At 42.5% G+C, this 17,664-nt stretch overlaps 1 protein-coding gene across 1 annotated transcript in view; it reads right to left on the reverse strand.

Moving 5' to 3' along the window:
* Positions 1 to 17,426, reverse strand: part of CHRNA7 (cholinergic receptor nicotinic alpha 7 subunit) — a 583,962-nt gene extending 566,536 nt beyond the window's left edge. Inside the window, exons 1-2 of the mRNA XM_086959023.1 lie at positions 16,840 to 17,426; positions 16,169 to 16,308 (exon numbers count right to left, since the gene is read on the reverse strand). Of these exons, the coding sequence (XP_086815149.1) occupies positions 16,169 to 16,308; positions 16,840 to 16,891 (192 nt within the window). The 5' untranslated portion in view covers positions 16,892 to 17,426. The remainder of the gene's footprint in view (positions 1 to 16,168; positions 16,309 to 16,839) is intronic.
* Positions 17,427 to 17,664: the final 238 nt, after the last annotated feature.

Genomic DNA, 17,664 nt, shown 5'->3' on the forward strand with positions numbered 1-17,664 from the left:
CCCCTCCCCATCCACACGTCACCGCCGGGCAGGTACTCCCACTACCGAGCACAGCTGCACTTTTGCCGTCGTATGTCGTACTCCCCTGCCCCGCCCCGACCCAGCTTCACCACCCCACAGCGTAACTTCTGCGAGCCGCCACTGCTTTCTTATTAAGTTCAGACTGTGTCTACTGGGCTCCTTGTGAGGATAGGCAAATGTAAGAGCATCTTGTGCATCCTCTGATGACTGGCAACCAAGAGAAAGGTCATGATTACGAACAAGTTGGTCAGTGTTTTCCGACTCCTGCTCAAAACCCTCAGTGATCAGAATTCGGAATCGGATTCCAAAAGGTTCACCTGCAACACCTTAACTTCGATATTCTGGTTGTAGATATTCTTGATTTCGATATTTTGTCCCTACGATATTTAAAACTCGATATAACTGCACTTCGATATCTGAAAACAGATATTTTGACAGTCCACCCTATGATCTGTCACAGCTCCCTGCTACGATGCCTACTCAGAAACAGGTCCTGGAATTAGCCTAGATCATGAATGTACAGCATAGGTCTAAAAGGGCTAGAACCACTTCAGATTTTGTGGATAGCCACTGACTAGCATCGGACCTAGCGCCTGGTCTGTAATCAGGGCACTAGAATCACCTGTGTCTGCATTAAATAAAAGGCGCACTGTTTCTGCTTGTGCTGTGGTGCATCGCTAGAATGCAGACAATCACAGTTCACCCTACTACAAATAATGTGCTGTCCCTAAGGCTGGTGTGACTCTAAGGCTCCCGGTTGAGCAGCACATTAGTAAAGGCAGTGGTGATAGTTCAAGCAGCTACTCTGCACCCACTAGCAGGGGGATGTCTCTGCCCACTTAAGAGGACTGCACCCCTTTTTTGGTGGCACACAGCCAGTGTACTTCCTGATGACCTCTTTGCCTCTACACCTATGTTCATAATATGACACAGATTCAGAGGCAAGTGGTTATCTCTTTTGCATGGGATCTCACCCCAAGCAAATGAGGGGAGGTTCCTTTAGGATAGCACAGGCACTACATGTGCAACGGGGCTGTCTGTATTACTGAAACTTCTGCAATACCAAAGTTCCCTGTGGAGCAGAAAGTTGGCACTCACACTAATTGCACCCCAGAAAACTTTACATAGCATGGCCCCTGGTAGGCCCTTATTTGGCATGTTCCCACAGCGAACGGAAAGGCAGGCCTGTGTTGAGTTTTATAAAGCAAAAATGAAACATTGCCATGGAGAGAGCAAAAGTGGTAAGCTGTGTCTAGTCCATGCTGCAGGAAATGTTCTAGACCAAGTGGGCTAATATAGATCCAGGGAGGCGGGGTGCACAGCATACAGACTACTCAGTGGCTATCCACAAAATCTGAAGTGGATCTAGCCCTTTTAGATCTATGCTGTTCCTTCATGTTCTAGGCTAATTCCAGGACTGTTCCTGAGTAGGCATGGAAGCAGGGAGCTGTGACAGATCACAGGGTGGACAGTCAAAATATCGATTTTTAAATATCGAAGCTAAGTATATCGAGTTTTAAATATCGTAGGGACAAAATATTGAACTCATGAATATCTACAACCAGAATATCGAAGTTAAGGTAAGAAATATCGATGTTGCAAATTTCGATGTTAGTAATATTGATAGTTAAATTATCGATGTTAATAATATTGATATTTATATGAGTGTTAAGTATTATATTATGTATTTTATATGTATGTGTTCTATATTTTTTGTTAAGTATTGTACTGGTTTTTTTAAATATATGTGTACATCTTTTAATAGTAAATTTTGCATTTTGGTACCGTAGTGGGTTGTGGGTTTATAGGGGAATAGGGTGGGAAGTAATTTAATTATAGTAAATTAAATAATAATTTTTAGGAATTATTAATTTATTTTAATTACATTTTGTGTTTTATTTCTGTAGCTAGTTGTGGGTTTATAGGGGAATAGGGTGGGAAGTAATTTAATTTTAATTTAGTACTTTTTAATAATTGATATTAATTATTAATGTATTGTTAATCAATTATGAATTGGTAAATCATTATTATTATTGTGTTGGGTTGTGGGTTTATAGGGGAATAAGGTTGGAAGTAAGTTATTTGAAATGAAGTAATTAATTAAGAAGAATTGAGTATTGGTAATTAATAAGTAATGTTTTTGTTAATTATTACTTGCTTATTTATTTTTATTAAATATTATCTATTGGTATTGATATTTCTTTTTTGTCGTTTATTAATTATTAATTTGCTATATATTTGTGTTACATATTATTTATTTGTATTCATAATTCTTTTTTTGTTGTTTAAATATTGCTTGCAAATAACTTTTTATTAATTGATTAATCGAGGATTAATTTAATTGTGTGAACCTTTATGTGGAGTTTGCTGTGTGTTTATTGGTGAATAGAGTGGGGAGTATTTAATAGTATTAAAGTAATTATTATTTTTGATATGTTTGTATTACTTTTCTAAATGTATTTTCTAAATGTATTACTACATCATTATTTAATGATAATATTAATTTCATTTATAAGTATGTTATTTTTAACATCTACATTGTCCAACGCTTTCCCTACTGTTGCACTCACTGGGGCGGGAACAGTAATTTTTACCCCTACTCTATCCAGCGCTTTCCCTACTGTGTCACTCACTGGAGTGGGAATAGTAAATTTGATCCCTACGCTATCCAGCGCTTTCCCTACTGTTGCTCTCACTGGATTGGGAATAGTAATTTCTACCCGTACGCTATCCAGAGCTTTCCCTACTGTTGCACCTACGCTATTCAGCGCTTTCCCTACTGTTGCACTCTTTGGAGTAGGAATAGTAATTTGTACCCCTACGCTATCCAACGCTTTCACTACTGTTGCACTCACTGGAGTGGGAATAGTAATTGTTACCCCTATGCTATCCAGCGCTTTCCCTACTGTTGCACTCTTTGGAGTGGGAATAGTAATTTTTACCCCTACGCTATCCAACGCTTTCCCTAATGTTGCACTATGTGGAGTAAGTATATATTAATTTATATGTACATGTTTATTTTTTTCAACATTATATCTATTAGTTTTTATTTTAAAATATGTTTTAATATTTGTGACTATATTTCTTTTAATTATATGTATTATTTACTCAATTTTACATTATTATACAAATATGTTAAAAAACGATAGTTTATTAAACATCGATATTTTTGACAACAATATTTTTTCCCCGAGATTTTTGCACTTACCTATAAGTAGATTGGACTACAATATTTTTGACTTCTAAATTTCTGTGTCGATATTTTTGTAGGTCGATTTTCTGTCCGTCGATATTCTGTCACACATTCAGATCACAGGTGCACTCCAGGATGTTTCACCTTTGGCTCTGTAGCTGTCAATGATACACTGACACTAAAGTGTTGACTAATACCAGAGCCGCTACGTTTATGTTCCCGGGCGCTAAATATTTTGGAAACGCTTTGTTTATTCTTGTGGAGCGTCACAGAATATTTAAAAGTAGAACAATATGCACAAAAAAGTTAAGAAAGTTCAGGCAGGACAGAAATGTACCTGCTGGTGTGCTCTTTGTACGTCCTGGCATGACATGTTACAGAAAATTATGTATATTTTTAAAGCCTGCACTTTGGAAATCTACTGGCAGCCTGAGAGGGGTATTGCAGACAACAATTAGTGGAATCTCCTTAATCAACTCATGTAGGACTTGGCACTTTTTGGCAAAGTCCCTAAACTTTTTGCTTTCCCCCTAGACCTTTTTTATGACATTGTGTTGCCAACTTAGATGCTTTGGACACTTTGCCACTGCTAAACAGTGTCAAAGTGCAAGTGCTCCCTGTACAAAGTTTAATGGTAATTGGTTTTCCATGATTGGTATGTTTGCCTTACTAGTAAAGTCCCTAGTAAAGGGCACTATTTGTGCCATGGCTGGTAATACAAATGTTACTAGTGGGCCTGCAGCACTAATTGTGCCACCTACACAAGTAGCCTTAAAAAGGGAACACAGGCCTGCCATTGCAAGGCCTACGCGCAGTTTGTTTAACTGCCATGTTGTTCTGACAAGTGCACTCACTTGCCAGACCTTACCCTTCCCTTTCTATGCACATCAGAAACCCCTATGGTAAGTCCAGGGTATCCCCTGGGCAGGGTGCAGTGCATGTGAAAGGTAGGACATGTACGAAGGTGTGTACCATGTCCTGACAGGGAAATAATCTCCATTTCGTTTTTCACTGTTGAAAGGCCATCTTGCCCATGGGATAGAAGGGGAAGGCTGTGTAATATGTTTTCCATCCTTTCTTCCCAAAGGTTTAAGGTGGTGAGATGACGTTTAGTATGCCTGAACTCACAATGCAATAACACATCTTACTATGAAGGTGGTTTTGCCATTGTGTGTTTATAGGCCACTCTCTTAGGAGTGGCTGGGTTTTTGTGCTCTAAACATTTCTGTGTGTCTCTGCCTGGTTGTGGATTGACTGTCAGGATTTGAAAGCAATAGAATCTGGGGAATGTCTTGACCCAGGGAAGGAAGTGAGACATCAACAGGCTGAACTGCATCTGGGGGGTAGGGGAGGAGTAGCCCTTAGAGGTGAAGAGGCCTGGGTTGCTGCTATAAAACAATTGTCCCATCTCCTGCTTAGTGATTGAGAATCCAGACCCCCACTAATCACAGGAAGAATGTGTCAGTGGCAGGGAGGCACCCAGAACTGGTTTGAACAAGGGTCAGTGCCCCCTGAAACACAAAGACTTCAAAGCTATTGAGCGGCATAACTATGGAGCTGAAGCCCCTGAACTTTGTAGAATGGCTTGATCAAGATTGAACAAGACTGGAGCTACTTCGTCAAGAGGAACCTTTGCCAAGGATGAAATAACTGAAGAGACTGAAGGAAAGGACAAACCTTGCTGTGTGTTCTGGGGCTGGCCTGTAGTTTGCTGTTTTAACCAAGGAAAGGCTAAAGAGACGTTGCTGTGTCCCCCTGCTTGAAAGGACTTTTCTGTGCTGTGTCCTGAAGTAACTTATCCCCAAGGGCCTGAGGTGAGCTGGCTCCCTCTTGCGGAAAACCAGGACCACAAAAGTTTCCAGGAGAGTCTCAGCGGCGCTGTGTGTGCATGCTTGTTGCAGCCTGAGACCCTCGTAAGGTGTGCCCTATGATCGTGGCACCTGGAGTCCAAGCAAGGATCAACGAAGCTGTGTGCATGTGCTTTTTGCAGCCTGAACCTTTTGTAAGGATTGTCCAGTTATTGTGTGCACCAGAATCCAAGTGAGTCTCATTGATTCTGTGTGCGTGTGCTTTGTACAGCGTGAGACCTTCGTGAGGATTGCCTTGTTATCGTCCACCAGAAGTACAAGTGAGTCTCAGCAGAGCTGTGCGCGTGTTCTTCGTGCAGCCTGAGACCTTCGTGTGGAGTGCCTGGTGATCGTGCACCCCAAAGCTTAAGGAAGTCTTAGCGATGCTCTGTGTGGGTGCCCTGTGGCAGCATGAGATCATCGTAGCAGTAGCGGACTGGACCAGCAGCCCCAGAGGAGTTGACCTACCGGCCCGAGCCCACCATTATTATTATTATTATATGTTTTTATTTAGGATGACATCTTAGGTGAGTGTGATGGCTGTGCCGTTAAACAATTATGGCGGGTAACCAATTCCTTTAGACCACATCTACTTCAGTAGTAGATCCTAGGGACACTTCTGATTTTCTGACCTTACTCCCCTGGTCCCAGACCTTTAAAATTAGGGGGCCTCCTTGATTTTCTTTGATTATTGTGTTACGCATTGCAATGTTTTTACCATGCAAAAGTGACTGATTCTAGCATTACGAACTGCATAACATTACAGTAGGATGTTTAGAAGTACTCATTAATTTTGGCAGAACTTACAAGTGCTGGCTGGCCTAACAACCGACCAGGAGAGATAGTATACATATTCATATGTTGGATTTATATTGTGTGGTCTTATCTTTTTATATCAAATGTATACTCGTTTTCATAAAATTTGTGTAGAGTCTATTTGTGGTGTCATCATTGGGTTGCTGTGAGCATGGTTGCAAATACTTTGCACATTTTCCTTGAAGATAAGCCTGGTTGCTCGTGCCAAGCGCCCGAGGGGGTGAGCGGGGCTATCTCAGAAGGTGAATTTCCTTACCCTGACGTGGAACCGCAGGTCCCTATTTGGCCTAAAGTACCTACCTCAGCCAACCAGGGATCCCGGGTCTAACAACTCACATCAAATCAAATGGCTCTAATAAAGTGTGCAGCTCCTCTATAGAGTGTTGTGCGGCTCCTCCATTAAGGGGAAGGGGTGTCATACCACTAATTAAATTGCCCCCAGAGATGAAAAATTGAATGGTAATAAAGTTAATTTATTACCATTTTATTTTTCAAAAACCCTGCCCCAAGGCGGGCGTCAGGACAGAGGCAGTCATCTGCTGATTGGCAGCAGCAGAGAGCAGTGATGGGCAGGGTACTTTAAGTTTAAAGAGTGGATGTCTCTGTGGACGGCCGTATTGCGGCAGTCAGCCAGACATGCATATTTCAACCTTCTCTAACCCAGCTGTCTAGAACATCTGAGTTAGAGAAAGCATAGGGTTCCAGTGTCCTCTGGTGCGCTGAAGGAGGCCGCTCCATCTAATCCTGGTGCTTCTCTCATGCTGCATTAGAGCAGCGCCAGGTTTGGCTAGTGCAGTTTGCTGCCCCCCACTTGAGCCTGCCTTCCTCAAGAAGACCCAAGCAAGGAGGATGTCGTGCCAGGCTGGTAAATGTAATTAATTTTTTTACCTATTCATTGTCTTTTTTTTTTTACCGACTCACCTCACCACCCTCTGTACATGCCAGCCGCCACTGTCATGGCGATTCAGGTTATCGACAATTGATCTCGAACGTGGAACACAAATTAAAAGACACAGTTAAATAGCCAAGTTTTTATACCGCGCTTAAAGGAACCGACATATTTAGTAGCGCTGACGAGCAGGGGAATGCGTTCCAGCCTGGAGCGGCCAACGCAGTGAAGGGGGTGCCTCCCCAAAGGCACCACCACCACTATATAATCATTTCCCCAGTGCTCTGTGTTGGTTTAGGTATATATTAAGGCAATCGTGGTTGCTAATTATAAATCTTTCTGTTTAAAAAGAAGGAAGCCTCAAGTGGGATTTGAACAGGAAGCGATGGTGCAGCGTGTTTCAGGCGATCATGGAGCATCTCTCAGTAACTAAAAAATGATTATGAAATGTTTTAGAGATGTTAGTTTTTGGTAACGAAATTTAGAAACAAAGTATCAACTGAGGATTTCACAGGTGCTTTTTTTCTCGTGGCTACTTCTGGATTCTGAAAGTGGGTAATGTTCCGGCTTTGCCTGCGATGTTAGTACATTATATGGGAAAAATGCCTCGCTACTGGAATCCCGGTAATGTTCGGCAGAATGTCTCCCAGCGAATGTTTGTATCGTGGGTTCTACTTGAAACTTTGCTAAGTCACAAAAGGATTGCTTGTTGCGCACGCAGAAAATCATATCGAAGTCATCAAAATCACGGTGTTTTATGACCTCACCCTGAGCTCCAACACTGGCTTCTTGTGAGATTTCCATTTGGGACAATTGTACAGCTATAGTGTGGAGAGGGCGTTGGCTTTTATTTTATTTTTACAATAAAAACATAAACAGAAATGGTTGTGGGAAACGGAGAGGAGATTTTCCTTGTAAGTATGTCCTACCTGTCCCTGCATTGGGAAACCACGCCTCATATTACACACAGGGCCTGTGGTACTGCCGCAACAGACACTAAAATACGTAACCCTCGGCGCAGCTGGACCACGTCACCCATTGTCGGATCAGAACACTTGGCTGCTCCAGAAGGTTGTGATCACACACATATGAATGAGAACACGCTCCATGCAACTGTGCCTCGCCACTGGTCTCTGTTGACTGTGAAACCCACACATCATCGCAGGAAAAGAACAGAACTTTTACAAGACAGAAGCCGCCCAGGCCTCAAGCTGAAGCTGTCACCGGGGAACGCGGACCTCTCGGTCCAGGTGTAAAGCAGAATTATTTAGAATCAATTCTGTTTTGCAACAGGCATTGATTTTTTACCAAAGCTAATTAGTGAGCTGTAGTGTATCCTTCAGCTTAATGGGTCCCAGAGGCAAGTCTGAGAAGCTTTCGCTCACCACCTGCTCCACACAGGCAGGGAATACCCACCTCCCTTCTCCGAGTCGAGCGTTCAGCAGCATTTTTGTGGTATTCCCCCACCCGGGATCTAAACCTGGACAATGCAATGCCAGGTATCCTTACGTTCTTCGAGTAGCCCTTTGTCATAAGAGTAAGAAAGTGTGGGGTCTGCTGGTCAGTGCAGCCTCCCTGTCAATCATAGGGTTTAGGTGACCTTTGAGGCTGTGTCTGGCTGTGACCATTAAATGCAAGGTGACCCGCCTCCTCTCTGAGCGATGCTGTGGTTTTTGGGCATCCCAGATCAATCAATCACAAAGAAGCCCTTACAGATCCCAATGCAATAATTACGTCGATATGCTGGTCTGATACAAATGACCCATATCTATAGGTTTATTAAATATGTATTTCCTACTCCTTGAATCATACACGTCACTCTAAGTTGGGCTCTACCCGGCCTCCAAAGGGCCAGTGAAATTCAAAATACAGACTCCGCACTGGTTACCTGTCACAGACACTCAGTAGCTAGAAGTCAGCATGACAGATGTACTTAAACCAAGTTTAAGATTAAAGTTAATCTGACAAAAACTGGGATAATCAATAACATTACAACATATATAAAGTAATGTGATAAAGCGCTGACAGCAAAAAGAGTCTGAAAGCATAAAAGGTGAAGCAGGAGGCAGATTTTGGGCATGCTTGAGAGAACGTTAATATTTCAATTTAGGTGACAGTGATATTGACACTGATTGATACCCACTGTTTCCCTGATCTCTTCGCGGATTGCGTCTAGGGAATTGGAAGGCAAAGGGCAGGTTGGATGTGACGCTGATGGATCTGAACATCTCGGTTGGTCCTCATAGCCTCTAAGGAGCGCCCAGTGAAGGTTAGTTTTTCTCTTAATATATGTGGAGTTATTCTTGAAATTCTAAAGTCACCGGCTAATCAGGAACATGAAATATGGTTTTAGGATGTGTTAAGATGATGTATCACAGGAGTAACATCCTTATTTCTCTTCACAAAATGAGAACAGGAAAGCAGACGTTTTCTGGAATTCCATTCTAGGGACTTGACTAATAATCCAGGGGTGGTATTTCCAACAAAAACACTATAACTGATTTAACTGGCCGTTAATTCAAGTTAGTAAAACGGCTTTTCTCTGGCCATGGGGGCCATTCAATGCTCGCTCTCCTAAACCTGACCTTCCCCAATGCTCCCCTACCATCCATACCCCAGTCTTCTACCCTACACAGAAGACCCCACATATATTTACTACCGGCTCAAAGCAGGAGGGAAATGTGTGCGCTAGGCCACTTGGAAAAAAAATTCGGTACTTGCACAGTTATTCCCCATTCCAAGGAGTTGAACTCATAATTCAGGGCAATGGTTAGGTGTTACTGCTTACTAACAATAAGTATGTGCGCACAATTGACACCCCCGATTAACAGAGACTAAATACGATACAACTTTCCGTGAAGAATGGAACCACATTAGACCTCATAGGCATCACAGGATCAATTTGAATGTGTTTGCATTGCTCATTGGTACTTGATTAAGGGGCATATGTATCAAGCCCTTTTCCTGTTCGCAAACGGGCCGATTCTCAGACTCGGCCCGTTTGCGAATGGGAAAAGGCAAAGGGCATCGCAAATGAGAGAATCTCAAAATTTGTGATTCTCTATTTTGCGATTGCATTTAAGGAATCGAAATTGCGATTCCTTACATGCGATGTAGAAAACACCTAAGTTGTGTGAATTTGGAATAAGAAATCGCAAATTACCACCAACTAAAAGTTGGTGGAAATTTGCGAATTCTTTGAAAAAAGCACTTTTGGGCTTTTTTCAAAGTGTCATGTGGCACACATACATGCCCTTAGGGCATGTATGTGCGCCACATGTGCACACATGCTAATTTTAGGGGTGCATCAGGGTGTCCTTATTTTTCCCATTCATTCCTATAGGCCTCTACGCCCATAGGAATGAATGGGAAGGTATTCCTTAATTGCGATTTGCGATTCGCAATCAAGGAATATTAAGGATTCGCAATTATTATTGCGATTCCTACATACATAGCATTTTGCGATTCCTTATTAGCAATTCGCTATTAAGTAATCGCAAAAGGGCTTGTTCATACATATGCCCCAAAATGTGTTAATCATTAGTATTAATCGGTACAGCACTATAGTGTAGCTTTTTACGATGGGCTAACAAGATACCTCTTAGTTTTCTGCTAATCTAAGGGACTATTCTTGCTTGTTTTTAACTTTCGCCTGTGTAATTTTGTAAAAATGTATATTCAGGAGTAAAGAACTGGGATACATCAATGTTTATGTTTGAAAAGGGTACCACGGATGTGCCTATGCTTGTGCGGTAGAGATTTTCAAATTCAAAAAAGCTTGAAAAGGCATTACCCCTCTGCATCATTTTGGATACGCTAGGCACACCTTTCATAAATATACTTTTTTTCACTTGTAACAAACCTTTCTGGATTTTTTAACATATTTTAGGAAGGGGATAGTCACAGAGTGTTTAATAAAACAGATTGGCTGAACAGCAAGGTATCTACAATCATTTTATAAAAATTATAAAATTCTTGCCTATGATCCCTTGCATTCAGACCATATTTATGTTTAGGTCCCGTTTTTAGATCCAGCCTCCTAGACAGTGCATTCACTGTCTGAAGAAAGGCATATTGTGGCTTACCAAGTACAGAGAGGAACTTGAAGCCTGTCCATTGCTTACCATTGGCTGGCTTTTCTCATTTGCCTGTTTCATATTCATGTCTCCGCTTGTCAATCTTGCTTTTACTTTAATCATGCTGCAGAGCATCAGGGATGCTGAGCAGCATGGCTAAAACCCATTGACAAAGCCACGAGTTCACAAAGGCAAGAACTATTAGCTTTGCCAATGCTTGCTTCATAGGTTGTCTATTAACCATAGGAGTTGGACACATTTTATCTTTTCGGAGACGCTAGCTTTTTACCGCTGAGGAAGTAAAGGGACACGTTTGTCACAATCATTCCTTTCTTTGTTTGCCTTATCTAGGGTGATGGCACTAGGGTGGCAGTTGATAGTGAACTGGAGCAATATACTGTCCCCTGCATTGATCTGTGGGTTCAACTCATGTAGGAAAAACTGTGAACTCTTGCTTCAAAATATAATCCCAGTGGTTTAGCCATAAATCTGAGGTTTAGCCTTACATTTTAGCAGGAAGCGTCTGAAATGAAGGCCCCTTCCCACCGTTCACTAAGAGATTGACTATTCTTACTGTTTTTGAAAAAATTTCATTGATTGGTGCTATTCCCTCAGTTGATATGAAGGTTTTACTTCATAGAAAAACAACATTAGCCTCGTTCAGTTTGTTTCATTTTTTTCTGACTGTTTTATGTCACGTGATAGGAGAACTTTCAGGTCTTTATTCTGATACTACCAATGAAGAGTAATGAGCAGCCTTGTAATAGTAATGTACAGAACTAAGATAACGATTTGGTATGTAGAGAGAACACAACATGTGAAAACTGAAAGAGATTCAGATCTCTGCTAAAAACAATGGGAAAATGTGTTTCTTATTTACTGTTTAAATGGCAGTTCTTTAACCACATGGCTGCTGGGCGTTTTCCCCCCCCTGTGCTGGAAAATACCATTTTAGTGGCACCATGACGAGCTGAGCTCGTCATCAGCACACGACACCCGTGGGTGATGACGAGCTCAGCTCGTCATCAGCATCGAAAGGGTTAATTGGCATGTACTCATACTGGGGTCATGAGATGCCTCCAGGAGAATTTGTCTGAGGTTGAATTAACCAAGTGAACTATCCACGGCGTTATATGTATGTGCTTATAGTATGCTCCGAGTGACTAGGCTGCTGTGAAGGAATAATGGATGGACGCTGGCGTAGGTGCTGTAAACCTAAGAAAAGCTCACCTCAAATGAAGAATCGAGTTCTCCTCGAGCGGAATTGAATAGATGTATTTGTTACAACTAACAACAAGCAGACAGCATGAGGGGCGACAACACTTCATGAGGTGCACAAGCTCCACATCATGCCAACCATGACCCAGGTAATACCATGCTGAAAAGTGAAGCACTCTCCACAAATACCAGTGATTGATCATTGCTCAAGTGTTTGATCAGCACTGGGTTCTGTTGGTGCTTTGTTTGAGTTTGCCTCAGCTTGGTAGGTACATGGTCACTCTGCGGTTTTGAAACCAGCTTCTGCAGCTAGCGGCAGAAAACCATATGGATGGAGCAAAGGACTTTGAACTCAGTTCAGAACTCCACCATCTGCCAATGGACTCATTCTAAGGCAGACACTACTACTCTTGCTGTTTTCAGTTCTTAGTCCGCCAACGGTGCTTTGGACTCATTTCCACTGCTTGCATGTTGGGTTTAGAGAGGCATCTGATATGGTCCATGTGCTCGATCCCGAGAGACCACTGTGTCTTATTCCCTGAGTCCGGCCTTAAGAAAAGAACAATGTCCCGGAACTTCTTTGCCTTCTCCTCGCTGTTGATATCTGTTCTTAATCTAACTGTCTGATGATTTATTGGAGGTTACTATAAAACAGGACTCATGTTCCCTCCAGTGTTGGGGAATCATTTATGTTTTACTACTAAAAGCCTCCTGATATCAAATCAAAAGATTCTTTCATGGGACAGTCTCATGACATCAGGGGTAAGTGAAGACCTCACAGAGGGAGATGGATAAGCGATGCCTGGCGTGTATATTCTTTTAAGGCTAAGTTCACAACGGTAAGGGTGACTCGACAAGCACAGAGAAAATCAATGCAATAATAACAATGCACTGTAAAAAAATCTGCGCGCTCTTCTTCCAGGGGTCTACCGTTAATGCCACACAAGATCCAAGCATGTAAAGATTAGTTACGCGACCCCCAGCGGCTGCTCTAAGTTATTATTTTGGATTAAGAAACATTGATTTGGATGGAACTGTGTTACTGAATCTACATGTGATTGGACACTTGTTCTATTGGAGAAAAAAAATTGTTGCAGATGTTGGATTCATTTTCAAAAATAAAACTTTGGAATACAGTACTGGACTAAAGACTTTTTGTGAACACGACGCTCCTTCCATCAATCTTTACATGTATATTCTTTTAACACAGATCCTGTGGAGCTGACTGGATGGTGGGAGAGGACAACAGCCATCTCTTTGCTCCCTTTTTATTAAGTAACAAAAAGGCTGCAAAATCAAAGTTCCCAAACAGCACCCCTTATAGAACACACTGTTGAGGATAAGGAGTCACACCTATGTGTTTCCCACTCAAGCGATGTGAAAGGCTGACACTCCCGGTGGTGTGGAAAGTAGCTTTGTTTTGTGTTTTATGGACATGTGATGTTCTTTCGATAGCCCTGTAAATCTTGTGTCCGGCGCCAGAACACACAGCCTGTAAAAGATTCATGGATGGGCGGCAGGGACCTGTCTCACGTAGATTTATTTAATCCAACTGCCCCCTGCTCCCTCTGCAGAAACAAAGAGCAATGGTTTAAAGGATGCTCTTTTTGTGGGTGGAGTGGTAGTGCAGAATAGATGCTGGTGAGTGACGGGTGCACATTATCCGCGTAAATTGCATGAATTTGTATGAACATTAAGATTATTTTTATTGTACTATTCTTTAACCACCTTTTGAAGTTGAACCCTTCTAGGGAGAAGTATTTGAATTCGACAGTTAAATACAAAGACATGGGACGTGAGGGTGGCGAGGCAAAAATCATTTTGGGTTCAAATCAAGGCTAGTTGTAGAGATCAGGACTTGTTAGTGGACAAGGATAAATCATATTGACCACAAATTCCAGTACAAAGATTATAGGATTCCAGCTCGAAGCTAGTTATCGAGATAAAGATCAGAGGAGTAGAGGTAAAGTGTATTCTACTCCAACTGTAGAAATTAGACATTATCTCTGGGACTGGGGCTGTTAATGTGATGTATTAGACATTTTCACAAGAGAATATGCAAAGAAGGTAGAATACATAACTCTTTGAAGTCCCACAATCCACTTTTTGCCTCAGCCATGACACAACGATGTGAAGAATGCAAGACCTCCTCCTGCCTCCTGTTCTTACCCACAAACAAGTACATGTGTACATTGACTGCTGTGGCTCCCCAAAGAAGTGAACACAGCTCTCATGCCTATAAATGGCATATGGACTGAGAGGTAATATCTAAAATAGCCATTGTAAACATGGTGACACAGCGGCAAAAGAAAGAAAGCACCCTTTCCACAAGAGACTTATGAAATGAAAACAACACAGAAAGATATATTCATAATCCCCAAATAGTCACCGGCAATTAAAGTACTAACGTTAACACACTCTATACCAAAGATATGTAGCTAATCATCTGAATGCCATTGCCATAACTCAGTTTGCATATTTCGGTTGTGTGTTATTGTGCTGTTATTCCCTGTGTGTACTAAACTAAAAGTTCGAAATATCCTGTTAATCTATTAAATCTAGCCTGAAATGAAGAATGTTCTTAGTAATCAAGGTTGAAGACTATGGAATGAGGTGGCACTGTATTACCATAGCAGGTTAAGCACACACCTGCTTGCAAAGGAATTTACAAAACCAACAATGAAATCAAGGAAGAAAGGAGGACAAGCAAAGTATCACCCTTAACGCGTCACTCTAAAGTACAATTTGGCGGTACAAAAGGTATTCACAGTCTTGTCTCTGTATCTGTTAGACAGAGAATTCTCGACAGTTTTCGGGAGTGTAGTGGGACCGATGTCTGCTTGCCACAAGTAATGTTATTCCACATTTTAGAAATGGATAGGGACAAAAATGTCCCTGAAAGAGATATTTAAAATCTCCCATTTGAAAAGTATGTTAGAGATAGATCGAGATGTTGTTCAAATTCTGCAACAGAGTCACACCAGATGAGCATATATGCAACAGACATTATTGCCAAGCAATGTGAATTGGCATCTGCCCTCTTCTTCCCCTGGCATAGGGGAAGCCATTGATGCTTATAATTTGCCACCCGATTTGCTGGTGGTCCCCTAGGCAGCTGTCTAGTATAGCCTTTCCCTAAAACTATCCCTGAGGATTGGTCGATTACAGGCGCACGTTGAATAGACTTGTCAGGATTAAGCCTACACCACTCTACGTGTGAGGTACTGACCAGGTCACGCTCCCACAACCCACACTGTTTCAATATGTATGTTTCTTCTTAAGGTGCAAATCCAACAACTGCCCTAGTTAAGATGCTGAATGAGCAATAAATTATTGTAAACACCAATTATCAGACTCCATTAATTAATAAAACTCACCAGTTGGTGCAAGTGAAACATTGTGCCTTTAAAGAGCTGGTCTCTATTAATTCTCCTAGGATCCACAACAAAGGGGGAGAATTTAGGAAGACCGCTGATGGACGGAAAACAGAGACTTACATTTCAAAGTACCAAAGGGTTTGGCAAAATAAGGCTCTGTTCATCCTAATATGGCCGGGTTTTAAAGTTGATGTCTCTGCAGCTGTACTGCTACAAGGTCGAACTCTGATTGTTACACGTCCAACAGATAACTTTAACCAGGCCAAGAATAACTAAAGGAAATGTATGAACTTCCAGTTTTCAGGGGACCTGATCCTTCTGACGTTATGTCTTGTTTCTTTTGGTCTTTTGGTACAAACCATAGCATCTGGATAAATCCTATTCTTTTTAAAACTATCCTAAGTGGTAATGAAGTTATTTTCCTCTATTTCGAGGGAGCTGTGAGGATGCACTGGGAGAGAAACATGGTCACTAGCCTCTGGCTGTGGGCAGAGTTTCAACAAAGGATACAGGATACAAGTTCTGATCACTTGATACACACGTTTTATCTAACATCCATCGGAAGGGTTGTGAACTCTAACACATTTAAACTTTGAATAATTTCATCGGGTTGTCAACAGGAACACTAACAAGACGCCGGACACCACAACCACACACCTAAATACCAATAGCAAGACAATCACCATTCCCTGCCCTGAGCACAGGAGTACAAAGAGTGAGTCTGTATTTACCACATCCATGATCTGCATGAGACTGAGGCCAAAGGTCACCGTGAGTGGGTGGGAGTCATTGGCCACAGGTCTTTCCAGGGGGTTGTAGTTCTTCAGCAGATCCTTGTACAGCCTCCTCTGGGAGTCTCCTTGCAGGGACACTTTAAAAGCGGAAAAAGAGAAAGGCAGGGAATCCATGAGGTTACATGAGTGTGCGCGAAACTCCTCTCAAAAACACACACTTCACTCTGACAGCCACGAAAGTCCACCACTGAAAGGGCAGGTGTTCATTTTATATTGAGTTTATTATATGGAGAGTTGTTAAATTCGACATTTGAAACACTACCAATATACAAACAACAAGGAAAAAGAATACAATTAGAACGCTGGAAAGTAATCACTGTATAAGAAAGAATGGAGAGAAGAAGTAAAGTGGGAGGGAAAAGGGCATATGTGGGTAAATGAAATAAGGTTGAAAGGAAGGATAAAAAGAGGAAAGAAAGGAAATGTAAGGAGAAGGGAAAGAAAAGGAGAGAGAAAGAGTGAGAAAGGAAGAAAAGAAAGGAGACAAAGAAGGAGAAGAGGAAAGGAATGGCTGTATAAAATGATGGGAGGAGGGAGGACCAGACGTTGTATGCATAGATGGACGGACAGAATGAGGACGGGTGGTTGAACACACGTAAACTTGTTACCTTGCATCCATGCATTAATCACGAAGCAAAAACAGATTAACTGAATTCCCATTGTTTGAGGTCCAATCACGAAAAATGCCTGGATTACTGGGTGCCAAATATGCGATCAAAACAGGACGAGTGTCCGCCTTCAACATCTGATGCCGCGCGCCAGCTGAGTATAAGGACGACCTGCTGCACAGGCAGTCTGTGTAAAGGCGATAAGACGCGCGGTCAGCCTCAGGTGGAGGCAGGGGTGTGCGGCAGCGGCGGGGCTGGGGCTGCGGCCGGTGTCCCGTCCCCACGGATCGGCGTCTCTGCTGGAGCTCTGAGCGCAGCCCAGACCGGCAGCCGAGCAGCAGCGCTCCCGTACAGCGGCGCGAGGCGGGGCTCAGCCTCAGCACCTCTCCCAGCCGTCCGTGCTGCTTAGAGCAATCTGGAGGATGACAAGACACAGACGGCTCCTCCGTGGCAAACATCCAAATCCATGCGGGCTGAGCCAGAGCTCCTGTTAAAAGTGAAAAGCTGCCCGGCGCCCTCCTCCTCCCTCCCCTGAATGAGAGGTCCGCCCACCTCTCTGCCTTCGCCACTTCTCTGGTCGTGCACACGCATCCTCCGTGGCTGTCACTCTGCCTCACGCACACGTGCTGTCCGTCTTCGCCAGTTCACGCCTGTCCCTCCGCCTCTTCTGCCACTCTCCCTCCCTCTCTAGTCTCATCCGACTCTTCCCTTGTCCCTATAGTGTTATGCCCCTCTCGGTGATAGAGACCTTTCCATTAATGACTCAAATTTACTCATCGTGTGGTTAAATAAATAATTATTTATGAGCCTTCCATAAAAGTTATA

This window comes from Lissotriton vulgaris, chromosome 2_1 (assembly GCF_964263255.1).
Source record: "Lissotriton vulgaris chromosome 2_1, aLisVul1.2, whole genome shotgun sequence".
Classification (NCBI taxonomy): Eukaryota; Metazoa; Chordata; class Amphibia; order Caudata; family Salamandridae; genus Lissotriton; species Lissotriton vulgaris.